Raw genomic sequence first — 27517 nt, 5'->3', positions numbered from 1 at the left:
ACTTACGTGTTATTGGAGTAACACTGTCCTTTAACAAACCAAGACATGCTTTGGGGCTGTCTCTGTACAAAAGCTTTTCGCGATGCCCTCGCTTCCCTCCGCGGGCGCTGCGAGGGCCGACTGCGCGGTGCGGAGCGGAGCTGAGTTCCCGCGGTGTCCCCGCGACGGGGCGCGCTCAGAACTTGCCGCAGTCGTAGACGAAGGCCCCCGAGGTGCGGTAGAGCGGCTGGCTGCCGGGGAAGGCCATCTGACAGCTCCCGCCGCCCCCCGCCCCGCCGCCGCCGCCGCCCCCTGCCCCGCTGCCTCCTCCGCCGCCGCCGCCGCCCGGCGAGGCGCTCAGCCCCAGCCGCGGCGCCTCGAAGACCTCTCGCGGGGCGGCGGCGAAGCCCTGCTGCGGCCCCGCGTAGCTCGCCGCGCCCGCCAGCGGGCCCAGCTCCCCCGCCGCCGCCGCCGCAGCCGCCGCCGCCGCCGCCGCCTGGTTGAGGTACCAGGAGGCCAGGCGGCCCTGGTGCGGGTGCGGGTGGTGCCCCTCCTGGTGGCCGCCCGCCGCGCCGCCCAGCCCGCCGTGCCCCAGCGCCCCGCCGCCGCCGCCCCCCGCCCCACCGCCGCCGCCGCCGCCGCCGCCGCCGCCCGAGGGCATCGCGTACTCGGGCAGCGGGTCTTCGGCGGGGCTGGCGGCCGCGGAGGGCAGGTGGCCGGGCCGGTCGGCGCCGCCCGCCGCCGCGTAGAGGCTCATGGCCTGCATGTTGCAGTGGTAGGTGCCGGCGGCGGCGCCGGCGGCCGCCTGGCCGCAGGGCGAGCCGTAGACTGAGCTGTGTCCCGGCGAGTATCCCCCGAGGGACAGGGCGGGCGGGATGCCGGTGCGCGGGGCGGCGGCGGCGGGGGCCAGGAGGCCGGCGCCCAGCTCGGTGGCGGCCTGCGGCGAGCCCCGCAGCGAGGTCATGATGTTGTCCACGCTGAAGCCCGGGCCGTGGTGGTGGGGCGGCGGCGGGGGCGGCGGTGGCGGCGGTGGGGGCTCGGGGGCCTCCAGGCTGAGGGAGCGGCTGGAGGGGAGGGTGCTGCGGGGGCTGCCGCCGCTGGAGAGGCTGCTGCTGCTGTCGGGGCTCTCGATCTTGGGCACGGCGCCGAGCGGCGGCGCGGCGCCGGGGGGGGACACGGCCTGCGGCGGCGAGGCCGTGCCGTTCTCCGTCTTGATGTCCTGGATGCGGACGGGCGGCGGCGGCGGCGCGGCGCTGCCCCCGGCGGGGCCGCCCTCGGGCTCGGCGGCGGCGGCGGGCGGCGGCGGGCGCGGCGGGGCATGGTCCTTGAGGTGCAGGCGATCCTTCTCCTCCTTGTCCTTGACGGCGTCCTTCTTTTTGAAGCGGCGGCGGCGGCGGAGGAAGCTGCCGTTCTCGAACATGTTGTAGGAGTCGGGGTCGAGGGTCCAGTAGCTGCCCTTGCCGGGCTTCTTGTCGTCGCGGGGCACCTTCACGAAGCACTCGTTGAGGGAGAGGTTGTGGCGGATGCTGTTCTGCCAGCCCTGCTTGTTGTCCCGGTAGAAAGGGAACCGCTCCATGATGAACTGGTAGATCCCGTTCAAGGTGATCTTCTTATCGGGAGCGTTCTGGATGGCCATGGTGATGAGGGCGATGTAGCTGTAGGGCGGCTTCACCATATCCTTGGGCTGCGGCGGTGGCGTGTAGGGCCCGTAGGCTCGGGCCATGCCGGCTGGGTACTGCTCGTGGGCCGGGTGGGAGTACATGCTCATCGGGGCCGGCATGGCCGTGTAGCCCCCGCCGGCCGCCGCCGCAGCGGCACGGTAGTAGCTCTGCTCTCCGCCGAGGTACGGCACCACTCCTAGGGAGTTGGGACTGGACACGGAGTAGCGAGCCTGCATGTCCTCCCGTCAGCTTTCCCCCACCCTCCCCGCCGGACCAAACAGCGCGTCCCTTCCCCCTCCACCCCTCCGCCGCTCCGCGGACCGAGCTGGACCGGGCGGCCGGGCAACCCCCACCCCCCCACCCCCCCGGCGGAGCGCGGAAAAAGGGAGGAAGAATAACGACGGCAGCGCCGAAAGCCTCCTCTTCTTCACCCAGGAAAGCCCACCGGCGAGCTCCCGCGCTCCACGCGGAGGGGGGAAAAAAAAATCAAAAAAGGGGGGGGGGGAAAGGAGGGGGACAAAAAAGGGGGAAAATGTTTTAAAAAAGAAAACGGCGGAGGAAAAAAAAAAGTAATCGCAGCGGAGAAAGCAACTTCCAAACGCAGAAAGAGTATTAAGAAAATAAAACCTTTGCAAAGAGGCTCCCACGCTCCCAGTTCCTTGTTCCACGGGGATCTGCAACAAGTTGTCTGCAAAGGAGGGACAAAAGTAGAGGGATGTGTTTTGTTGGCTTTTTTAAGCGAGCAGAAGAAGAAAAAAAATCCACCTTCCCGATCTCCCAGTGCAAAGTTTCCCTCTCTCTCTCCCTCTCGCTTTTTTTCAGTCTCTTTTTCAGTCGCAGGCTGCTTTGGGAAGCATCGGAAAAACTCCTGAACTTTTGAGCATCCGTCACCACGGCGAGAACTTTTTTACGCACTTACAGTTTTCTCCTTTTTTTTTTCCCTCCCTCTCCTCTCTCGGTCTCCCTTTTTTTTTTTTTTTTTTCCTCTCTTTTTTTTCTTTTCCTCCTTTTGCAGGCGACTCAGCTCCGCCCCGCAGAGCTGGGCCGGCCAATGAGGGCCGGGAAACACCCCGGGCTCTGAATGAGGAGGGAAAAAAAAATAAAAAAGGAGAGACCGAGGAGAAAAAAAAAAAAAAAAAGAAAGAAAGAAAAAAAAAATCCCCACAGCCAGCAGCTCCGGGAGTTGTAGCGCTTGGGGACCGGCCACACACGCTCGACGGCACACGCGGACGCCCTGAGCGCCGCGGAGTCCCGCGTTCTCTCAGGCCGCTGCGCACCCCCGGGGACCCTCCAGCGCCCGCACATTTTGCAGGACGACCCCGCCCAAGCCCCACTGCCCTACACCTCGCTGGCTCGCCCACACACGCGCTTCCTTACACGCGCGGTCGCCCTCGCACACGCATCCCGGGCACACGCACCATGTTCATGCCCTCACCAATATATATGTGTATATATATTTGTGTGTGTACACATGTATGTGTGTGCATGGAGATTCCCCCGGAGCTCCTTCCACCCACGCGCGCACCCCGCGCTCTGCCACGCGTGTTTTCTCCATGAATGTTACTTCTCTTCTTCTTCTTTTTTACTATTATCATTCTTTGTTGTTGTTGTTGTTGTTGTTGTGTGTGTGTGTGTAAGCTCCTCGGACTATTTTCTCCACACGTTCCGGTCGTGCTCTCTCCTCCCATTCCCTCCAGGCTGCCGCTCGTGTCGGCGGGCCGGCTCCATGCCGGTGTACCGGCTCGCTCCCTGTCCACCCCGGCCAGAAGCTCACCCCAGCTACTCCAGCTGCCTTCCACCCCCCACGCCCGCGGGGGGACGGCGAGGAAAGTGCGTGCGTGTGTGTATGTGTGGTGGGGTGCCCCTGCACCACCCTGCCTGCAGCCAGCTGCCTGCCTGGCCAAACGCTTCTGAAGAGATTGCATTCCTCCCGTTGACAAGGGTTTGACGAGTCCTCCAAAGCTCCTTTTTATTAATCAGCCACCAAGGGCTTTCCTCCCTCTGTCTGCAAAAGAAGCGCCCGCTGCCTCTGCTGTTTGTAAGCACGGGCGCGTTTCTCTGAACGGGGTCTGTAGATCGCCCCTTCAGGTAATCTTTACGTGATGTGGGATGTGATACGGAGAAGGGATCCTTGCTTTATCTCTTTACTCATTTGAGACGGAGAGGGCACAATTTTGTTGCTAGTCTGCTTCAGAAGGGATTCCGTGGTATGTCAGGTGTGTCAAAAGAAAAAAAAAGTGGGGGGGGGGAGAGAAAAAGATGAACAAAATGAATGATCCCTTAACTGCTTGGCCGGTTCTGCTGTGAAGATTTGATTTGCCTTCGTGTAACTATCTGAAATAACATTTGAGCTCTAATCAGAATAAGTCTTTAACGGGAACTCAAAGGGAACAGAGAGTGAGGGCTTGGTTATTTATTTTTTAAATTTTAATTTCAATTGTCTCTTACATTTGAAGAATTAAGATTTTCTTTTCGTACTTTAAACAGGGCTGAAATTGTTTCACAGTTGTCCATTTTACCAATACTTCAGATATTCGAAATACAACCCAGTATTCTTCATTCGATTTGTAGCCCATACCTCTGAAACTTCATTAGCATTAATAATAGATCAGCTAAAATGATCACGCTGAAATAATTTTAAGGGGTGGAATTTTTACGGGAAAGACGTGTGTGTGGTGCGTTCGTGAGATGAATTACCCATCCTGATCTCGTGACACTAAAAATACGTTAAAAGGCCCTTTTGGCTTCACTGATTTGAAACCCCCTTTCCACACTTTTTACTGTGATCGATTGCTTTGGGGATCATGCCTTTGGAGCGTGCTAAAGGCGCATCGTTTGCTTGGTGGTATTTTAGCAGGAATAGCTTTTCCTCTCAAACACAGATCTGTTGGTTATTAAAAAAAAAAAGTATTTGAAATGAGATTCAAGCCATGTGAAGAAGGTAATTTATGTAGCTTAATATCTGCTCCTTTTCATATTCAAACATAACGGGTCTCCTTTTGGTAGTAAATGTCAGTTCTTTAATGGTGAATACATTATCCCGTTTAGCCTGTTGTATTTCATCGTCTGGAATCTTTCACCTGCTCCTGCCTAATTACACTTTTTTCCCTTTCCTCCCACCACGGCAGAATTAATAAATGTGCAAGCACTGGACTAGATGTCAATTCCAACACTTTATATTTTCAAAACCTCTTTCTTGTTTTGCTGAGGAGGGAAAAAAAAAAAATGGAAAAAGAGAAAGAAAAAGGGCATTTTAGCACGTTTCCATGCAGCCCGGGTCATCCGGTTTTCCCACGGTATTACCTGCCGTTAAAAACAATTTCCGTGGGCTTCCCTCTCGCTCCCTTGAGCGCCCGTAACGTGTCGCTCCGAGACCCGGAGCCTTCAGTGGCTTTTTCATTTTATCTGGACAATGTTGGCGGTTGCGAAGCTGTTTCACAGGCAAAGGTTGGAGTAACACCGATAAATTTCAGTACAGAGAAGGAGGGGAAGGAGGGGGGGCATTAATCCGAAGTATTTTGCATCTAACATATTTTGTAATAGCAACCCTGATGCTATAATTGCGAACTGACGCAACCAACGTGTGTTAAGTTACAGACCTCAACCCAGCAGGACTTCGGTTTCTCTGCTGGCGGCACAAAAGTCACCATTGTGAAGGTTCATAGTGGAATTTGGGGTTTGTGTGTGTGCGTGTTGGGGGAAAGCAACGGCTTTAGGGAGGCAGGAAGATCAGTTTTCTCCCTGCTATCTTTGGATACCACCCAGAAAGAGTCCTTGGCGCTTGGTCTTCAGCCCCCCGGTCGCACGGCAGGGCTGCCTCTCCCAGGCGCCCTACCTCTGCCGCCTTAGCTAGTCTGGCCTCAGTGCGGGACAGCCGCCTTGGAGATGTCCCGCCTGGCTCTGCCGCAGGAACGGAGCAGGACGGCAGCAGCCTCGGCCTCCGTGGGCTCCCTGTCCCGCAGGCCCCCGGGCGGTGGACACGGCCGCTGCCGCCTCCCCGAAGCCGGGCGAGGGACGTCGGCGGCGGGGCGGGAGCTCCGATGGGCAGACCCAGGCCAGGGGAGCCGCGTTTGTCTTGAAACCCTCCGAGGATTCGTGTGTGTGGTCATTTGCGACCTTATTTAGGAAGATGTCAGAAAGAAAGATGACATCGGAGCGGTAGGCGGCGGGACTGGTATTTGACCTGGGCACAGCCCAGGTGGATCCAAACAATTCGCTGTGCGTTGTCCTCCTCGCTCCTCTCAAAGACCTGGAGGTGAACTGCTTACCAGCCCCGGGCTGTTTATGTTAAGTCGTAGTCAGAGCTTCGCTTCTCTCCCTTTCTTTTGGCTTCAACATCATAGCAGTGTCCCTGTAACTCCAAAAACCAGCCACCCAGCCCGTCTCTTCGCATCTCAGGATGCAGCTTTCCATGTTCTTTAAACAGCAGGCGACACCACAGGAGAAAACCGCTGACATCCTTTCGAGGGGCAAGGAGGGAAGTTGATCGCATCAAATCTGTGCTTCACCAGTAGAAAAAAATCTATTGTGCCGAAAATCTCCTGTTTGCAGCCGCTGGACATGGGTGACAGCAATCCCTTCCTCCCTCCCTCCCTCCCTCTAGTCCTTGCACCAGCACCACTGCCATCTCAAGCCTGTGCAATTAAGCCGAGCTCTAAATGCAAGGTCTGTTTTGCGTGGCACTCAGTTAAGCAAACAGGCGTGATTGTTATTTTATTAACGTGGGTTAACAATTCCATAAATATGCCGAGGTAGTTTTCCAATCCAGGGCGTCTTTTATCTTGAGACATAAATAACACAACTTAATACGAAAATGAGCACTCCATTCCCTGTGGCATCTTTAGCCTCTCGTTCTTGGCTGAGAAATAAATTATCCTTTGCAGTAAATGAGGCAGCAGACATCGGCTTCATGCCATTTACGAGAGAAACACCTTAATTTCACGTTAGGTATCTAAAAGGGAATTTTGCGTGTAGTTTACAAAGAGGAACCGAGACCATCAAGAGATCGGAGTATTTCATCTTCCCACGATAATTATCGCGGTTGTACATAAAATTCGTCTCTGTGACACAGGTTCACAGAGATGTCGCAGCACTAAGAACAAGGACAAAAACCAGGCTGTGGGAAACTGCTTGTGTTGTTTCTGCTGCAAAGTACGTTCTGTAAAGCGCTCACACACACACACACACACACACACACAGAAAAACCCACAAGTGCGCAAGAAACCTTTAATTATTTGGTAGGTTCTCTAGCTTTGGCATCCCATGGTAAAACACGATCGTCTGAGCGGCTCAGGGTGTTAAAAATTCACTCCTAAACTGACAAGAGGATAGCCAGATATGGAACTTTAATTTTTTTTTTTCTTTTACTTTCCAAGGTCCCCTGTCCCCTTTGTGTTCCTTTTCCTCCCTTATTTCCTTCCTTTCTCTGGGAGGGGCAGCGAGGGCGGAGGGGGGCTCAATCCATTGGATTCTCTGGATTCATAAAAATGAAAACACACAGGGAGCAACGAAGCTGGGAGTATGAACCTTAGCAGCCCCGTCCTGCTCCATCTCCACCTATTGCTCTAACAGACGAGAGGAGAGAGAGACTTATTTGTGTAAGGGTTTATTTACATTAGAATGAAGCGACAGTTCCTAGTCTGGGAAGTGATAAGTACTTGGCAAGTCATTAGGTAGCAGATAGAGATCAGCCTCTGGATACATAATTGCCTGCCTTTCCCATACTCGTTTTTGAGGGCTGGAAGCTTTCTCGGGAGGGTGTGCGGCAGAGTTGGTGGGGGTGCGGATGGGGAGTGGTGGTGGGGGCGCTCAGCCCTGCTGAGAGCCACGACCGGGCTCTGCCCCGCTGCGGGCGGCCCTTGCCGGGGGCCAGTCCAAAGCCTCCCGCCCTCCGCGAAGGGCTGCGCGGGGGGACACCCGCCCTCAAGCCGCGATGCCTGCGTGGGGGACAGAGGGCTAGCGAAGGAAGCCGCGAAGCCCCTTCCCCCGGGTAAGCAGCGGCGGTGCGGCCGCGCTCTGCTCCGCACGGCCCCGCACGGCTCCGCTCGGCCCCGCACGGCTCCGCACGGCCCCGCACGGCTCCGCACGGCTCCGCTCGGCCCCGCACGGCCCCGCTCGGCCCCGCACGGCCCCGGCGCCACCTGCGCGGCGGGCGGCGCTGCGCGGGCCGCGGGCTCCCCCTGCCGGCCGGCCGCCCCGCGGCTGCCGGCCCCGCCGGGCACCTGCCCGCGCCCTGCCCGAGCCCGGCTCGGCCGCGCTCCCCGGTCCCGGCACACGCGGGATTCCGCGCCGCACACGGAGCCTTCTCGCCTGCCGAGTCGCGGCCGCGCGGGGCGGGTTTCGCGGTGCGCAGATCGATGTCGGAGGTGAGCGCCAGAGTGATGCCAGCTGCGTCCAGGCCATTATATTCTCCCCTCTGCCAAGGAATGTCTTTATTGGTTGCCAGGCTTGCCAATAAAACTTGCGAGGGGAAAAGCGTTGGTTTCCAGGAAAAGTACTTCTGTTTTCTAACCTCCCCCTCGCTGTCCAGTTACTGATGTGTTCAACCTCCAAGGAACAGCTTCATAAAATTGTCTGGTAAAGCCGGAGGCAGATGCCTTCACAGAGTGGCCACCGAGATATGTAAATTTACATGCAAACACACACGCACACACGCACACACAGAAGCACAGCTTCATGCACTCACAGTTTTCAAGGCTTTTCAAGGGTTTTACAAGGCATTTATGGTTATTAAGTACAATCACACCAAAGAACTAATCTCCTCTAAGGCTCCTAGGAGCTATGGTAATATAAGTAATAAAACCTAGATATCTGAATATGCACTTTTGTGAAGCCACAGATGCTCTCTTTGCAGTTATTTGTGCGCTGCTGGAAGTAACCCATGCTCGTTTACATACAGAAGACAATGTCTCACTCTGCAAAAAGCAAAGAACAATAAAAAGAGGTGAAAGAATAGTTTAAAAAGTAGAGCTCTCAAGATGTAACTATTATTTTCCACAGACCACAGGGAATGTACAAAAGAGATGGTGTTTCAAATGCACCTTGTGTAACAAACACTTGAAACTCACAGCTGCAGGAGTTCCATGGCTGTGACCCCAGGCAAGCCCCATTTTCCAGCAGGTCTCTGCCCTCAAAATGAGGCAGCGTACCATTTAAAGGTGAAAGAAGTCACCATTCAGTTCCTGAGTGTGTTACAACTGCAGTTTCTGATTCTTTCTCTCCCTCTCTACCTCTGTAAGGCCACACACAGTGCATTTCTGCCAACCTGTAAACAGACTGGTAGGCATGACTTGAACAGAAATGTTGCACTGACGAAGAAAAGAGCTTTGGCAGTATGTATTTCAATGTCTCCTGAAAAAGTGTCCCTTCTTTGACCAAATAAAAACAAAGCTTTCAGACTTTCTTTTTTATCCAGGTGGCATTAGCCCCCTTCCTTAGACCTCTGTGTGTTGGATGAGTGGCTATGACATGTCACCACCTCACCTGATCAGCTCACACCCAAATTCTTGCCCCAGTGAGACCGGCTGGCCAACTGTAATGGCAACATGGCTAAAGTTTGCATATGAGGGTGGCATCAGCCAAGCCAGGCAAGGTCAGTTCCCCCATTTTGCGAAGCAGAGGAGATTGCCAGACTACATTTAGTGGCAGACGACCAATTCAGAGGTCGTTGATAAATACAAGTACAGGTATTTTAAGATAGTGTAGCATGAAGAAAAGGACTCTTGATAGTTCATTAAAAAAAAAAAAAAGTTTTCTGTTTAACTTGATAACCCCCAAAACAGAGGCAGAGATTCCTAGCCAAGGCTTACATTTAAAAATAATTGCACATGTATAACTGTGGGATGTAAGTGTGGTTTGTTGGTTCAAAAGCAGATTCACAGCTTTCCTTTAGCACACACTTTTGCTCTCAAGAGTTGTAGACACTGCAAACACTGAAACAGTCAGTTACAAAGGGAACACTCAGTATAGGACACTCTGGCTAGTATCTTTCCTGCAGTTTAGATGAGCTTGCCAGGTAGCAAACCCCAGCATTTCTCTTTTCACCAGAGCCTTTTGGAGAGGTGCTGTGTGACAGGGAGGCTGTCGGAGGCAGAAGTGTTTGCATGGATTGGAGCCTGCAACTACCGTAACCATCCCTGTGGCAAGAACACCCACAGAAACAGGTAATTTGCCCCTCCCACACCAACTAACAGCCAGAAGCAAAAAATGTTAAAGTACCTTACATCATCGTTTGCCTGTATCATTACTAAGGAGGAACTGAAAGCTGTTTTATGAGGAGCAGACAGACAAAACTAGCTTGAGCTTGAGACATAAAAAACCCAAACCACTAAGATACCTGAAGGCATCCCAATTAAGTGATATTACCATCCCGATCAAGATGCAGTCATTGTTAGTAAGCACCCCTGATTTTTAGCAGAGATATTCCAATTAAGTAGATTTTCTGATTAGGCGCACTTAAATTAAGTGGAGAGAACAGTGCGGAGGAAACCTGGATGGCTTTTTGTGAGGGCCAGCTTCAGAGGGGAGCTTTGTCACTTGCAACGGGGCATAAGTGGAGCTGAGGCCACGTAGCCCAAACCATGGCAATGCCCCTTGGCCCCGTGCCGAGCAGCCATCGAACCCTGAAGCCGTGCAGCCTCGGCTGGTGCCTCTATCTCCTAGGTGCGTGTTCCCCGAGCGAGCACGGGTAGCTCTGCTGCTGGGCATGCCTGCAACCGCCTGAGTCAGAGCACCTTGGCACCTGTTCTCAGCCTGAATCCCAGTGGGATCCAAAAAGTAGGCAGAGTGGCGTCTGAGTACCTGCAGGGTCTGATTCAGTAGATAATGTCTTGGGCTGTGGGACAAATTTGAAGGGAAGGTTCTTATCAGCTCTGCACCACATATCTCTGTATTTTACAGGTCTCAACTCTGGCCAGATCCTCTGGCCAGATCCTGGTTTTTGGATGGAGTGACTTGAAGTGACACATTTTGGCAGCAGTCACATAACTTTTTATACTATTGCCTCTCTCCTTGTTACTTAGGCCTTGAGCTTGACGGTCTAAAGCACAGCTTCTGGAAAAAAAAAATGCAGACAGCAAAACTTCCAAACACTGGCCCTTTAGAAAGCTCTGAGCTGAACCTGCCAAGTGCGCTGAGCGAAGGAGAGAAGGTTATGAGTCTTACATCTAGATATGTTTTGCTTAATATTCACCATGGGCACACCTACAACTGGAACAACAACAGTTCTGGATAGGAGAGAGCACTGCAAAAGAAGGTTGCAGTGATAGGGATGGCCAGCCTGGGCCATGGGAGTAGTTTCATGTCTCTCCCATGCATCTGTTTCCCTCCAGAGGTTGGGCATGTCTTGCATCTACACAATAAGGGAAGGAATGTGAGCCCTCCACCACACCTCTGGCTTTCAACATTTGCTGAGCCTGTTTGTCTATTTTGGTTTTGGTTTATTTTTTGTTTTGTTTTCACCTATGACTTTTGAGATTGTTATCTCAGCAGGGTAGGGACTGCTTTGTGTTCTACATTTGTAGACTGACTGTGCCTGGGATCTTGAGCTGATGTGCTAATAATGAATAAGCATAATTTTCTTGGGGGATACTCTTCAAGGATCCATCTGGAACTGATTGGACTGGTGATAAAATAGACCATTTCCTTTGGAAGAAAAGAACTCATGATAACCACTGGATTGAAATGATTGCTTTCTGCAGAGGTGAGCGCAGGTGTTGCACTCAGTAGTGTTCATCATGGATTTGCATGGACTGAATAGTACATCATGTCCCTCTTTCTCCTAAATTTCGGGGAATGGCAGCATCCATCTAAATGCCTTTGAAGAAATTAATGACACAGAGTTTTCTTGCTGACCTGCAGCAAAGGTGTGCTCTTGATGTGTGCCTGTTTTTCAATTTGCCTACCTGTAGAAATTCCAAATGTAGTAGCTTCATGTAGTTATTTTGTGTCAGAGGTCTCTTGCTTGTGTGTCATCCTGACCTTGCACTACTGTGTGGCATTGAAGCAAATCGGTCCAGAAATTCATAATCAAATTAGTGCTTGAAATTAATGTTTAAAATTATCTTATTTTATTTTTCCATATTCTTTTTTCCCTTTCAAACGTAGCCAGATCCTCAAGCCATTAAACCAAATTGCATCAGTTGTGGCTCTGGCTTGGAGAAATTAAAGGTGAGCACCTGTACCAGCTCAGCACCACCACGCTGCATGCAGTCGCAGAAATTCAGCCACCGAAGAGTGAGCAAGACTAGAGCCTGGATGATGCTGCTGGATTTCGTGTGTGTGCATTATGTGCCAGGAAAGACCATGAGGTGGTGTTAGGGAAAACTGCTGGATTAGGCAGTTCCAGCATTGAGATTGGTTTCTTACTCTGAAAGCTGTCCCTCACAAAGTGCACTGTGCAACAGTGGCATAGGGTTTTTTTGTACAGACTTAAATATACTCCTTAACTCTTCAAAATAATGTTATCTCTTCCAGTGCATTTCCCATTGAAGTGAATGGAAATGTTCCCATTGACTTTAAAGCACAATTTCCTCCACCTACTCCTTCTTAAAAGACTTAATCAAGCATGTTTAGTGGAAACCTATGAGAGTTGTCTAATGACTGGCTTGCTTTGCCCAGGGAAAAACGTAACTATAAACTGAAACATGATGCTGAAAACTAAGTTTAGTAGAAAGTGTTTAGTCTAGTGCTGGATGAATGATGGAAGCTTGTATTTGTGAATAATTTATTTGACAATTGGTGTGGGGAAAAAAATGACCGAATAAGTTCTTTGCTCGTTTTTTCTTGCCTGTCTACCAAACTGGCTGCACAATGAGCAAACAAATGGCTAATATTTATTCAGGAGCAAAGAGGTCAGCTTTTGTCAAAAATGTTTTTAGTAGTGGCTTGGACAAGCACCAGATTAGCTTAATTTTCTTATGTCCTCTGCATAGTAAACAAAGGAAGCTGTGCTATTAGTTACTGAATTCACTGTGAATTTTGCATCTCGCCAGTAACGCTCACACTTCACAGCAAATCCTCTGTTCTAAAGACTCTGCCAATGCTGGAGCTTGGCTTTCATGCCTGCAGAAAACCTCCTGAAGCTTTAGAAACCTCTAAAGTGAGTTTCTCTTTATAGCCTGTGCAGGAGGTGCTGCCCACCTTCAGCCCCTACCGAAAAGGGCTTCTTCTGAGTCAGGTGTGGTGTTGCGGACAGCAGCTGGCTACAGGGCTGACAGAGCAGGAGCTGCACTGCTGAAGAGAAGGTGTGCTTTGTGATCAGGAAGGCTGCCATCTTCACATAGGCTGATGTAAATAGTTGCTGATTGCCAGACAGAAGGTGCTTATTAATTATTTTTCCTCTTAGTGAGAGAGGAAATACAGACAGACGTCGGAGTCTCTGAAGAGCTCTCTTTATTAGCTTGACCTGACAGCACCACCGAGGTGTTTTGCTTGGGGACAAAATCCACGTTTTGCCTTGCAATTTAGTAAGCTTGTCTGCATTGCCTCCCACGCTTCCTCCTACAACATTTCCCTTCCCCTGTGACACACCCAGGCTTCTTTTTTGCTAGTCCTTCATCCTCTGCTACCTTCCTGCCTTCTCCCAAGCTGCCCTATGAGCTTAAAAGTGTTATAAAGTGAATATATATTTTAATACTTTTTTTTTGTCCTCCTCACCCCTTTTAAAAGACAGACAGATATACTTAATGTGCAAAATACTGAAGGTACAATCCCAAATCTCTAATCCCAAATCCAGTGCTGTTGCTGTCAGTAGGTTTCAGATTAAAACATGGGCTTTTTGTGGGACTGAAACATGACTGTGGATTTCCCAGAGCACCTTCAAGCTCTATGGGAGTCGGGGGAAGCTGCAGGCTCTTGAACACCTCTTAAGCTGGGTATTATCGGCTGGATGCCTGCTCATACCATCAGTAGCTGCCTGAACTTATGCTTATCCTCTTTGAGAGGGTAAATTTTCAGGTGCTTACTTTACTTTGATATTTTCTCTTCCAATGGGAACAGCTGACCCTTTTTGTAGCTTTACATCTAAAGAATTGTGTATGTGTGTGTCAGAGTGCAGAAGGGGGAGGCAAGGTTGCTCCCCAGCCTTTCAGAGTTCCCATCTCTTCCCAAAAGCTGCCTGACAGTGAGAAGGAGATGGGTCATAGCATCATTTCATCTTGGGCCATGGGATCTACTTGCCTCCTCATGCAGAGAGGCTCAGATCTGGTCAGGGCAGTTGCAGAACAGGGAAGGAAAGGTATGAGGCATATAAACAGCAGTTCATAGGATTTCTTTTCGATCTTAGCTCAGATGAACTCCCAGTGCACCTAGAGAAGCATTGCCTGATTAAATGCTACAGCCTTTGGCTGTATGTGCTGTGTCACAGGGACCAGGAGTGCACAGAAATACACTTAACACCATGCCACAGACTGAAGAGGTCACTCATGGCTTTGTCCTCAGACATGACCCAAATTCAGACCAGTCTTATTTGTATTTGGCTACGGAGAGCCAGGTAGGTGTCAGCCCAGCTCCTGGCATAATTTGGAGCAGTAGCAAGGTAGTAATGAACTACGTGCTGGTCTCACAACCTCATCCTCCCACCTGTTTCTGACAATAAAGAAGAGCAGAGTGAAGCCAGGGGCTTTCAGCCTGGCTGCTCCCCCTGGGCATTTGGTGAGTCAGTGCCAGGAAGACAGTGCAGGAGAAGAGTGTAGTGTGTGGGAAAACCATGGTCAGGCTCAAGCCTTTTTTGCTGTGCTGGAAGGTCAGGAGGTGTCCTTAACAGAAAGAAGAGACTAAACTCCTCTCTGCCCTGGACTCTTTCAGGGAGAGCTCTTCCCTAAAGCCCTGAGTGTGAACTGAATACATCAGAAACACGGAGTTCAGGATTTGGGGCTTGCAGGGCTGCTCCAAAGTTTTTGTCTGACCTAAGTGTGCTTCCCTCTGCATGCTGCTTGCAGGACCAAGCCCTGCTGTGCTGCACAGAGTCACCACTGCTCCTCCTGGAGCCAGAAGCAGCTCAGGGTAATCAGCACATACAGAAATAAGCTCTGACTGTGGAAGCCTGGTAAGAGCGCAGTTTAATTTCACTGTGGTATGCAGCACTCCAAGAAAACTCCCAGACTCAGTTCTTTTCCTTCAAGCACAATCTCTTATCAAGGTCCTTGGCAGCAATTCACATACAGAAAGGAGCAGCTGTCATGGTATTCCCACATACAAACACAAAAAAACAACTCCTCCCTGCTTTCAGTGCAGCAATGTTACGTAGTACGAATAATTACAATATTTAACACTTGTATCTGCGCTTTTAATCTTCAAAGCACTTAACGAGCACTAGGTACAGGTAATTGTAGCTGCAGAGTGATGTGACTGTCTGCAGGAAGAAGACAATTGTGTGCATGAGTGCTCAGTGGTCCTGTGCAGGGTGGGCACAGAGCAAATAGGGATGTAAAGGCCCAATGACACAAAATCCCTTGGCTGTCAGGGTTGATTTTTTCCTATGACTGATGGCTGTCCCCCTGCCACAGGTCAGTGACTTCTCAGGTCTGTTGGTGGAATCACTCACCTTTGGTTTCCCAACCCACCTTAGTCCCAATGAACTTGGTTAGGAAAGACCTATATGGTAAACTGTGCTAGCTGACCTGGTGTGTTCTCACTGGAATGGATGAGGCAGTGCTTGGATGAGCAGCTCAGCCATCAAACCTGGGAAAATGGTAACTCCTGGCAGAAAACAAGGTGACTGTGGAGGGAAGGTGACTGGGACTTGCAGGAGGCCTATAGGAGGCTGGCAATGGTGGCAGCTGGCACAGGAGGTGTGTATCTGACCAAGAGAGACAAGCCCATGCTGGTTCGTCCCCATTTCAGTTTGTCTCTAGGTCAAGTTGACTTGAAAAATGTCACTGTAAAAGGCATTATTTGTTTCCTTAGTCTTCTTGCTGTATCCATGTAGCTCTTGGCTCACAGTGGAAAATTAGAAAGGCTAGTGGAGAAATTTGTGCTGCTTTTAGTGTTTCTGCTTTCAGAATTTTTGTTTGTTTTATTTTGTTTTTTTCTTTTTTCCAGTTTTTTTTTTTTTGTGAGCAGGAAGGTCACAAGACAATTGTTCAGTCTTACCATTTCTATGTCCATCTGTCCATTCGTTATTGCCTCAATCTGCAACATTGGCCATTTGCTCTTCCAATGGTGCTCCTCTGTTCTCTCTTGTTTTGCTTTCTTACTAAGGTTGCTCATCCACAAGTGCTTGGGTAATGCCTCTGTTGTTGCTTAGAGTAGGCAAATGAGCTTAGTGGATGTGAAATGCATCCCCAGAGCAAGCAGCTCTACAGGGTACCAGCTGCCAGCACCTGGGAGGGCAGGGCACAGCCTCACACTGGGCATCCTGACCATCCAGTTCTACTCCCTGCCTTCACAGGCAAGAGGGCTTTGTATTTATTAACCTGAGGTGATCACAAAAAAAGGTGGCGTTGATCTGTCCCTTCCAACTCCAATGACCCTGTGAGTCTGCGTACTGACTGCCCTGTTTAGATAAGTTTGGGGCCCACATACCTCGTAATTTGATTTTAAACAAAACAAATACAAACCTAACTGCTGAAACCTTTGTTTTCACTGGAAATCACACTCTTATCTGTGCAGTATGAATGTCTGTCCTTCCTGCTGCTCAAGAGGAAAATTAAGGTGATATATAGTAAGGTAATAACAATACATTAACAGCAATCAGTTCATTCAAAGGGGTTAGCTCAGGGTTTGCTTTTATTTCAACTGTTCATGCACATAATCATTTTCCCCTTGAGGACTGGTTTGGGGAAAAAGATTGTGAAACCCTGAGCTAGTTCTCTCTTGTGCTGCAGCTTCATTAATATGTGCATAGCTACAGAAAATGAAGTCCCTTCTTCATGAAAATATTCCCCATATTAATTTTGTCTGTCCCGTTGGTTAGTGAGGTTTTAGTAATATAATTATTCCAGTTTTTACTATTATGAATTGGAGAACATTTTTTTTCTTCTAAGAACTCCATTCCTGAAATGGACTGACAAGAAGAGAATCTTTCCATTCTGTTAAAAAAAAAAAAAGTTTCTAGACCTTATTGTTTGAGAGGAAAGCATCCTATGAGCGTGAGCATACCTCAGAAGAAAAAAAAAAAAAAAAAAAAAAAAGCTCTGTGAAGAAACACAAGAACAAACCAACCTCTGTAGTTTAACCTTATGACTCTCAAGTTCCTCCTTTTTTTTGAGGCCTCAACTATTGCAATTGGCAGTGCTGTGGAAGGGGTAGCTCTTCCAGACAGCTGCTTCCAGGCAAGCAATGCCCTGGGAGAAGGAGCAGACCTAAGCTCTCAGCTTGGTAACTCAGTCTCCTGCCTGTACAGCTTCGTGGCAGGACTGTCTACAAGATGAGGAAAAGAAAAAAAAAACAAAAAACCAACCCTGAAATCATCTCCCTGTTCGCACCATTCCAATTAAGTGCAATCAATTGCTCAATCAATCTTTTGCTCTTAATAAAGTCGGTTATCTTTTTCCTTCTAATTCCCCTCCAGGTTTTTTAACAATTGTTCAGACAGACACAACAAGCAGCTTTTGTAAAGGAAGAGTGTAGGCGTTTCCTTTGGCTGTTTTCACTTTCTGCCTATGATGATGTTATGCTGCACACCCTCCCCAAATCCTAATCATATACAATGAGTGTGCTGGGAGCCCATATATTTTTTTTCCAACTGGCATGGATTGAGCGCCCTAATTTGATAGCAAAATCATGCCAAAATATTTGGGGGGGGGGGGGGGGGGGTGGAAGCAGGGAGGGAGAATAGACATTTTGTCATCTTTGTGTTGCTGATGAGTCAGACCATTTAAATTAAGGAAAGGTTTAAAAAAGGGAAGGGAAGCGCTCTCCAACCTTATCTACTCCAACATTAATTTGGGCAGAAGGTAGGAGTGGAGGAAGTCTGAGCAAATCTGCTCCCCTTTCAAGCTGCCTTTAGATGGTTACCGTTGTCTGCAGGCTGAAAGAAGATGCATTCAATTGCTGCCCACCACTGAGTGACTGTGGCAGAGAGGAAGAGGCCCCACATGTGCTCATCTTGGTTTTGTGTGCGTACAAAAGCCATGTATGCTTGATGTGCACGTGTAAAAAAGCCCAGCACTGGCTTCCATTGCACTGCTCCAGCTGCCCTGCATTCCCCGTGGGAGGGAGGCTATGGTGCACCTGCACAAAGCACACTTATACCTCAGTGCACCTGTCCCTGATAGTTTAACTCAGCTGTCTTAAAAAAAAACCCAAATAAACTGTCTTTGACTGACATAATCGATGATCTGTGGGTCAGGCTGTGTCTGGAAGCAGAACTGGTTGGTCCCATTCAAAGTGGATGAGAAGATTAGATGGAGCAGATACCAAGTAACTTAAGAAAAAGGGGAAAAAAAAGAAGCTGTAGTCAGAAGAGTTAGGAGCGACCTGATGGGAAGAAGAGGTAAGAGGGTGTGGTACTGTGGAAAGTGCCAGCAGCAGCACAGTCCTTACTTAAACTTTACTTAGGTTTGCTAAGCCTGTGTGTTGATTTCAGCAAAGCCAGGCCTATACATTGAACGGGAAACTCGGGGGCAATGTCAAGGAAGTGGCGTCACCTCACTGTGGATTAAAACAAACCAAGTAAGTGGGAAGCCTTGTGTCCTAGGGGAGCTGATGGCAATTACATCACACAAGGGCACCTTTGCACTGCAGCAGCTCCTGCTCCTTGTCAGCTAACTTGAGTGAGCCTCGCTCTTGTGTGCCATGCTGTGGGTCCTGGCTGCTTGTGCTGGCTTCTTCAGCAGCTTTTTCAGACTGTAGCAACCCTCTGCTTCTGTGTTTACACTGCTGTCAGTCCCCCAGTAAGGGCATTGGAAGCTAGCTCAGCAGGGCCCATCCTACATGCAGCTGCTGTGGTGCAGACATGCCCTGGGACATTGAAAAAGTAGGTAAAACTCAGATGAATATGCTAAAGGTGGTAACAGGATAATGAGAGGGAAGTTCTATCCTACCTGATGGGCCATTTTCAACTCTCTTTTTGAGGCTAATTCTGCTGGAAGGTGAAGAGGTGAGGAATAAGTTTGCTCATTTTATTATCACTGGTTGCAGTCTCCAGCTGTCTCAGTTGCAGGCAAAAGCCTCCAGTGTAGCTCAGAGGAAGTCTGCTCCAAATGATCCCAAATGACAGTGTCTCCAAGGTGCTAATATGGCAGTGGAGACCAGCTGGATATGGAGGTTTCTCATGAATGCCCCTTTTCTTGGCTTTAGGGATGGAGGAGCTGAGCAGGAGCTGCTGTGCTGGCGGCAGGCCAGGAGATGATCTCCTTGCACTGGGGTGATCCTCCCTTGGCTGGGTCTTCCAGCCTCAGGGCTGTTTGCATTGTGAGGATGGCACAAAGCAGCCTTACTTCAGGGGAGGACTGGGGCCTGGGCCTTATCTCACTTTGATTATATTAAATAATCTATCTGTCTGCCATGCTATTTACATAACTCTTATTTAAATACTTTTACATCAGACACACTGAATCATGAGACTGAAAGTCTAGACGATGCTTGCTAGGCTCAGCCTGCCTTTAACCCTCCTGTGCTGGCATTTTTCTTGTGTTTCCCTTCAGGATTACCCTGCTCTGCCTTTGGCCTGTGAGGGACATATGAAGTGCCTGGTGGTCCCAGGATTTCAGAGTGAGCAAAATCAAATTGCTGAGGTGAGAGAGTGAGAGCACAGAAGGCAGATGGAGAGGAGGGAGATGAGTTGTTTGTCTGGTTTTACTAGGTCAGCTTTGAGTGAGACTGCAGGGCACATGGCTTTGAGCAGACAAACTTAGGGCAGGACTTTACCCCTGGAACTTGCCTTCTGGCACTTGCTGCCCTGGTCAGCTGCTGTAAGAGATAGTTCATTTTGGGGGGAGCAGAAGAAGGAGCTATAGTGCTACTTCATGCTGAGCAGGCTTACAGGAGGAGGCTAGAAGCTGGAAATTGGGAGAGGGCAGAGGGGATAGAAAAGACAATTATTATTTTAGAGAAAAGCCAAGAAAGCCTATTCATTTCCCCAAGTTCTGCTCTCTCCCCTAAAAACACATTATAAATTACTAATAATTCATAAATGGCTTGTGTTATGGCATGCTTGACAATTTCATCTGTCTCTCCTTCTGAAGGCGCACTCTGGGATTCATGCCTCACTGTCACAAGCCATGCAGCCATGCTGCTGCGATTTCATTATATGTTGATTTTGATGTATGTTTCCCGAGATACTTGGGTGCACTGGAACGGAATCTCTGCTTTGCAAAAAAGAGGGACCGAGGCTGCTGGTTCCTCATCTTTTGCTACCTTAGGAACAAGATTTTGTCAAGGGCTGCTCGAGCCCTGGCTGTTGCTTCCAGAGGCCTTGAGGACGTCAGGGCTGAGATGGAGCAGCACTTCCACCTAGTGGTATGCACAAATTAAGGCAATTTCTGCAAACTAGGGGCTTCTTAGTTTGCAACAAAATCTTGAAGTTAATCTCTGAAACCGTGAATCTTGCCCTAATATGAAGATGTGGGTTGGTTATATCCCAGGAAGAATAACATAGTAATCCGGGTTTTATTTGCATGTGCAAGTCATTTTTAGGATTTAGTTCCATGGGAATTGATGTGATTTGTTAGATGACAGCTCCAGGGATGGTGTGACAGCAAAGTGAAGCATGGAAAATCATCTGTTCCTAAACTGAAGAGCAACGCAATGCATCGTGTGCTGTGTGCACAAAGCACTTGGTACCCACCTATGCATCCCACAGCACTTTATACCTCTGTATTCACTCTTAGTTTACCACTGGAATAAACAAGATGTGAGGGACTATGGCAGATTCTTCAACGAATAGCATCTCTTTTGTATCATTGCTTTTGGGTGCTGCATGTGGATACTCTCTCGAGGGAAGCTGAGCATTGAACTGAAGTCAGTATGGATTTAGAGCGCATGTGGATCCAGCATGGCAGAATCCTGGCCTGTGGGATAGTGTTCCAGGGCAGATAAATAACCACCACAGCAGCGTGCAATGTAATACCAGGGGAACTTTAGACCCTCTGAAAACCAGACCTTGTGTCTCAAGAAAAGCTCTCAGGGAACTGAGATCTGCTCATCTCATGAACAGATACTTCTGAACAAGTTAAAGGGGCCAAGTTGAGAATTACTAGGTGGGGTTAAATCCCACTGACAGGCCTGTCGGTAGCAAAAGCCCTATAAACTTCTGAGGGGAAAGCTCAGGTTTGCTGTCTCCTACTGCCATTGCCAAGCTGTGCTGCCTCCTTTCAGCAGCTGTTGTGAAAGAGGAACTTGCTGTTCTACAAGGGCTGTTTCCCAACAAGGAGGCTGAAAGGGTGGAATTGTTGTTGTGAAGACTGGGGAATTACACACACTCACAGAGGGACACACAAGCACACACACACATACCCACAACTCCTCTGATTCCTGTGAAGGGAAGTTGTGAGTTCAGAAGTGAGGTTCAGAGCAACTGAGGTGATTCTGCCATGAATGGCAGCATGTGATTGACATCTCTGGGCTGATTCAACATCCAGGCATGGTATGAGGTGTGTTGAAGTTATTTTAAGGTGCCGTGTCCCGCCTTAGGGTATCCTGAAATTCTGACACCCTGCCAAATATTTGACTCCCTGGAGGAGGGGGTGATCTTCTAATAGCCACACCCTCCCAACTGACTGCCCAAATGCAATTATATTTTAAAAGTCTTTATTGACAGGAAAAAAAAACGAACGATTTTTACTGGGGGAACACACAGGTCATTGTTCCTCTTCTGCTGTGTGACTCATCCAGATCAAGCTGTCTGTTTAGTGTATCTACTAATGCAGTTAACTTGGAAAACCTAACCCATAAGTGCTTCTTTTGTTTCCTAAAAAACAATCGCTGGATGCCTTTTGAAACTTTTCAAATTTTTTTTAAGCCCTGCCGTGTTTTGGAACGAGAAGAGCACAGGCACTCTCTTGGCAAATCTTCCATAACCTTTTCTGTTCCACCCTGAGACAGTGCCTTCTTTTACTGGGCTTCCAACAGAAGTGCTTTACACCTCCAAAGAGAGGAAACCTTAATGGCATGCCTGTGAGCTGAGTGAGCCCGAAGGCTGGCATAATGTCACACTTTATCATTAGATCAGGTCCAAAATATATTCCTGAGGGCCAGACCCTGAGCATGACCTCTCTGGTCCCGATCCATCAGCACTGAGCCGCGATCTTCCTGGGACAGGGGCGAGATGCGAGCCAGCCTTTAGCCCAGTCCCCCCTCTGTTCCCAGAAACACACAGCGTTTATGCTCAGAGCTCCTTGTGTCATGGAGGTGGCTGCAGTGCCAAGACAGGGGATGCAGATCCACCCCTGCTACTCTTTTCTGCCCATCCATCTGTTGCACAAAGGAAAGGGACTGCGAGAGCACACGGCCTCCCGCAGCCACCTCCCTGCGCAGCCGCCTGCGTCCTGCCCCTGTGGCACTGCAGATCTGCCCCACGTGCCGTGCAGCTGGAGAGGCCTCTGCCCACAGAGGAAGCACGACGCTCCTCCTGAAACGCAGGAACGCTTCTGGGTGCCTTGTTTGGAATCAAAACCCTTGGATTTTGTTTAATTTTTATTTTGTTTTGTTTAAGGTGGCTGACTGATAGCTCCTAAGTTCTTTCAGATGAGGTTTTAATTAGAAATAGGCTACATGCAAATAAATACACTATCCCCAATCAGAAAGAAAAAGGACTTCAGACAATGCACTTATCTCAGTACTGCTTGGGTAGTTGAAGCAGCTGCAAGAAAGCTAATAGCAGGGTTGAAACCAGACTTGCCAGCAATTTCATTCTTGGCCAGACAGTCAATTTTTTTATACTTTTGTCTGGCTGTCTCTTGGTAGGGCTGCACAAGAAGACCAGCTTTACTTTATTTCGTTATTGTACATATATTTTTCAGCTGAATTAATCTATGACTGCCATAACTCAGTGGCACTCTGTTTCCAAGGAAGCTTGAGTGACTGAATAATGAAGACGAATCGTGATTCCAGAAAAAAAAGAAAATTCCTCTCTTCTGTGCAGCCCAATCCCAATAATCTGCTTTTGCCAACCTGTCCCTATGAAACAAAAAAGAGGCATTCATATTTGTACTGTCTCATTTTCCTCTGTGTACAGTGAAAGGATTTTTTGTTGCAATCTGTCACTCTCATGTGCACTCTCTAAACAGCCTATGCCCCCTTCCACTCCAGGCAGTACGGAGAGCAGCTATTTTTAATAGAACTCATTTAACATACCTATGTGTTGGTTTGTAGCAGAGCTCACACTCTCTGGACTTCGCTGCAGCTGGGATCCTCCTCTGGACAAAGGTGATGTGTCTTAGAGTGTCTTTGGCTTGGCAGGGAGGTTTATTAAAATACCACAAGTTCAGACAATGCTGGTTACGAGGAGTGCACACTGCGCTGGATGTGGGAGGACTGGCGCGGAGTGTCCAGTAAAAATGAAGTGACTTAGAAATCTCTTCTTCACCCTGGCACATCCCAGTGAGCGTATTCTGTGTCTGTGTGTCTGGTGAAGCCTGCTTGCACTCGGTGCACAACGTGTGCTCGTACATGGCTCACAGAAAATCTTGGGAATCGTTTAGCTCCTTGCTTGCGCACAGCACAGGTTTCAAAGAGTCCCAAAGCGTATTCTTTTGTGTCCAATGAAAGCCTGTCTCAGACTTAAAGCATAGCAGGGGCCATAGTTTCAGCTGTAAATCAATGAGGTCTCAGGGAATCTGGTGGGGCTCTGCCATTTTACACCAGTGGAAAGTTCGTCCCTTGCCTGTGCCCTGCACTCAGCCTGGGAGGTGTAGGCAGCAGAGGCAGGAGACAGCACCCCACGTAATGACAGCCTGTGGAGCTGCAGCACAATGCCCACAGTGAGCTCTGAGTTAGTGCAATGCAGTTTCATCATCTGTCCAGGCAAAATGAGGACACGATATTGCAATACGCTTTCAGGCTGTTGCCACAAGCTGTTTTACATGTCTTAGAGCCTTTAGCTGTCACACAAGTGGAGGTCTAAGCCTTCTCTTTTGGTGGTGTAAAAAAGCTATTTCTGATTCCCTTTCTCTGGCTTCTCTGCATTTCACAGGACAAAGAAAGTTTCCTCTACCTTTTATTTGTTCGGTTTTTCAGTGCTACATATGAGTTCCAGTTAGGGCCAGGAACTTTTTGTGATCTTGGCAGCAAGGTTCCAAACAGCTGATGAGGGCCTTGAGCAAGAACTACCTCAGAAGTTAGAAGTCAGTGGCTTGAAAGGATTGAAGGCACTTTGCATGAGTCACCCCCCTAGTCCTGCTCTTTTCTGTAGTCCCATAGACTTGATTTCATGGCTGAACCTCTTTGGCTTTTACTCTGTTTCTTGTAATCTTTGAATTCATAGTTTGAATGGTAGCTCGAAGCATACATCAATTTTGAGTTAAACAATAACACAAAGAAAAGGAGGAAAGTATTTTCAGCTTCATTTATTAACACTGATGGATTAAGATTTTTTAAACTTCATGACCAGCTTGTATGTAATTTTTCAACTGGGTCAAGTCCACAAATATAGTATCTAGTGATAATTTAATGGAGCTATGCTCACTTGTACATGCTGACCCCTCCTTTTTATTTTCTTCTTTTGACCCATAAAACCCTAGGTGGGTTGTGATCTTTCAGCCTCATGCATTTGATGTTTGTCTGTGCTCCAGAAACCCACCTTTTGATAATACCTCTCCCATCTCTTGACACCTCTGTTAAGACAAAATATAGTTACCTTTGAGAAGTGTTCAGGACTCAGAGTGACTAGTCTGTGGTTATAAAGTATTGTCTGCTTTTTGGTTGCATGTTAGGGCTCTGAGTGACTTTTTCCTTCATTAAGGTGTCTATGGGACAGGACAGACACGTGAGTCAGAGAGCTCTAGGTCCTTCTGTCCCTATCTGCTGTTGAAGCCAAAGACAACTCTGAGTGGGTAAAGCTGTGGGTACAAGTGCTATTTTCATTAGGAACTCAAGTTCCCCAGGCACTTTGAAAACCCCATTCTGTGCCTGAGCAATGCAGCGTTTGGCCCTTGGTTAGGTAACTACTCACTGATCCTGTTGCCAGCAGCAAGCAGACAAACCCAAACCCTGTAGTCTGGGCTGTGATTTCACTGATGTCATGTTAGTCTGAAATACAGAAGAATATGTCTCTGTTTCTGATACCAAAATATCTACCATCACCTAGAGATGTACAGTGATGTTCACCAGGAAAGGAGGATACCAGTGACTAGGAGTATTGTGGCATTTCTCTTTATTCATTCATGCCAGTTGTATTGGAAATGGTAGACAAAGGCAAGCAAATAGGCTCCTGGCAGGACAGCAACTCCTTTCCTGAGCTTATAATCTAGGATTGTGACAGAGATATCCTGAAATGTAAGTGTGCAGCAACAAAAAGTGGCAAAGCAGTGAGTGTGTAGATGAATTGCAGAGGGAAACAAGTCATAGAGCCCCAGCTGTAGCTTGGGCACTTCAGTTCACACTTATCTCAGCCAACTCCCTCTCTGAGGGGTGAGCTTAGCACAAGGATGATGTTTAGAAAAAAATGTGGAAGAAGACAGATGAATAAGGTGCTGCTTTGAGGTTTCAGGCTTGCTCCCTTTCCCCTTTCCCCTTTCTTTGGGTCTCTAAAAAGAGGTTACATTCCTTGCCCTCATTGCCACTGCTTCTGTGTGCCTCACTTGCTCTGCCAGGCTCAGCAGATGCCAGGACTGCTGTGAGCAACCTGAAGACAGTCTGAGTTGGAAGAAGAAAGTGCCAGATCCTAGATACATTTTCCTCCTCCCTCTCTGTCTTATAGCCTTTTCTTCAGTCATTGCCACTGCCTGAGACACTGCTCCGGCTGTGGGAATGAGCAGGTCAGGACGCTGTTATTTGTCCTGCCAATCCTGGGCAGGAATGGGGAGAAAGGAGAAGGATGAGTCATGCTTTTCTGGGGTCTGCTTTTGTTCTTCCCATATCCTTCACAGCCTCAGCTCCCTTGGGAGCAGCTGCAATGATCTAAGGACGCTCAAGGAGGTAAGGTTAGCAGCCTCTCTAAAAAGCCAGATGAGGCTCTAAAAAGTGGCAAAGGAGATGTGTGAGAGCAAGAGAGTTCAGGCATAGCTGCCTGCCCTGCACTTCCTCTCCTTGCAAACTCCACCCATGTGGGAAGGTGCAAGAGGTGGTGCCCCGGGAAAGCTGTCCTCCAACTGGGAACATACTGTGTTAATAACTAGGATGCTGAGCAAGGAACCACATCTATGGGAGATGTTGCAACTTTCAATTGCAGATTGCTGTCTTCTGAATGTCCCTCTCAATCTCCTGAAAGATTTGCTGAAGTAAAAGCTTCTTGAACCATTTCAGTCACATGAGCTGGTTTAGAAAAACTCCGTAATTTAAATCATTTGAGCTACTTGTGTGCAATGTGCTAAGGATGCTTGAGGACTCTGTCAAACTAAAAGACCTGTGGCTGGTAGCAGGGACATGTAGGTGAGGGGAGTGGGGATTGCAGCTTTTGCGGATGACACAGCTGGGGCTGGAAGAGGACATTTGGCCAGAATGGCTGTAAAGTCAGACTCAATTTTGGGTGTACTCCTCCTCTTGTGATACTAGTCTTATGCAGGTAGACAACTCTGCTTTTGAGAGAATCACTCATGAATTACAACAATGAGGTATTTCTATCTGCCATATATTTTGTTCCACGTGTAACTCTGCAAGCCTGAGAGGAAAGCTTTTTGTCATTAACATATAAATATAAATATAAATATAAATATAAATATAAATATAAATATAAATATAAATATATACATACATACATATATATATATATATATATATATATATATATATATATATATATATATATATATATATATATATATATATATATATATGTCCAAAGCTGCATTCAGCTATTTCTAAATTTCAGTGGCATCCGGGAAGAAAATCCTGAGTGTCATTTGGCAAAGCATGTTAGCAAAAACATATTTACACTTAGAAAGATGTGTGGGTGCAGCAGTCTTGACGAATCTGAACAAACTTCGAAAGTAAGCTTAAAACCAAAGAAATTTTATTGAAGAAAGTAATCAAGTATATTTTCATACCTATCCCAAGCAGATTGAATAAAGGCAAAAGTGTTGATGGATTTCATCTCACCTTGGGGCGACCAAGTGGGAAGGAAATACTCAGTATATACATTCCCACCTTTCCAGGGAGGGGATGCAGACCAAACCTTTTCTAGTTCTGTAATTGCCACATTCTAGGATGCTGTTGTGTCATTATAAAGAGGGAGAAAAGTCAGACTCTGAGACTCAGTCTGTGCTAGTGTATCCAAGAAAGTCTGGCCACTTTCTTTGGCCCTGGAAGATGACAGTCTGTGCTAGCACACTGCTAGCACATGCTCTGGCATGAGCATGGCCCATTGCAACTGATACTCTCTCTGTACAATTTTTGGATCTGGTCTGGCAATAGGAGTGTTCCAGGCCCCATACCCAGTGGATGGTTTGCTGGCTGCTGCCTTATTTAGGAGGCTCATTCACTAGCCCACTGTTCTCTGGCCTCCCTCCAACTGGCCTGGATGTTTGGTCCCAGTGCCATAATGGTCTAGTTCAGTGTTATGGACACAGCCTGACTATAACCCAACATGGGGTGTATGTGGGCCACACTGGAATTCAGCATGGAGCATTTTAGCTATTTGGTGGCCTGTGCAGATACCTCAGCAAAGGTCCTGGACATTTGTGCTTTCTTACCTTTTAGTAGGAAGAAATGAGACAATGGGGGCAAATCCTGCTGAGTTGCATCTTGTGAACACAATAACGAGGCAAGGGTGGTGGTGTCCAAAAGGCCCAGTATGCTCAGCTGGCCATTGCCAACTTAAGACCCTTGCAAGTGAGTAC

The 27517-nt window shown here is 48.6% G+C and overlaps 1 protein-coding gene and 1 long non-coding RNA gene across 9 annotated transcripts in view; one reads left to right on the top strand and one right to left on the bottom strand.

The window, feature by feature from the left end:
- FOXC1 (forkhead box C1) overlaps positions 1 to 1942 on the bottom strand; it is a 37199-nt gene extending 35257 nt beyond the window's left edge. For all 7 annotated transcript variants that reach the window (XM_059853608.1, XM_059853590.1, XM_059853626.1 and 4 more), the window contains exon 1: positions 7 to 1942. In XM_059853608.1, coding sequence (XP_059709591.1) covers positions 176 to 1876 — 1701 coding nt within the window. In that variant the 5' untranslated portion in view covers positions 1877 to 1942 and the 3' untranslated portion in view covers positions 7 to 175. The remainder of the gene's footprint in view (positions 1 to 6) is intronic.
- On the top strand, positions 632 to 13272 carry LOC132330883 (uncharacterized). Of its 2 annotated transcripts, XR_009487463.1 has the most exons (5): positions 632 to 754; positions 9687 to 9802; positions 10539 to 11340; positions 11745 to 11807; positions 12757 to 13272. It is a non-coding gene; the product is annotated as an uncharacterized LOC132330883 (long non-coding RNA). The 2 variants fall into 2 exon arrangements; XR_009487462.1 differs by having other exon boundaries at positions 11745 to 13272.
- Positions 13273 to 27517: the final 14245 nt, after the last annotated feature.

This window comes from Haemorhous mexicanus, chromosome 1, assembly GCF_027477595.1.
Source record: "Haemorhous mexicanus isolate bHaeMex1 chromosome 1, bHaeMex1.pri, whole genome shotgun sequence".
NCBI classification, from domain to species: domain Eukaryota; kingdom Metazoa; phylum Chordata; class Aves; order Passeriformes; family Fringillidae; genus Haemorhous; species Haemorhous mexicanus.
Note: the sequence above shows the minus strand (reverse complement) of the source record. Positions and strands in the feature narration are given on the sequence as shown.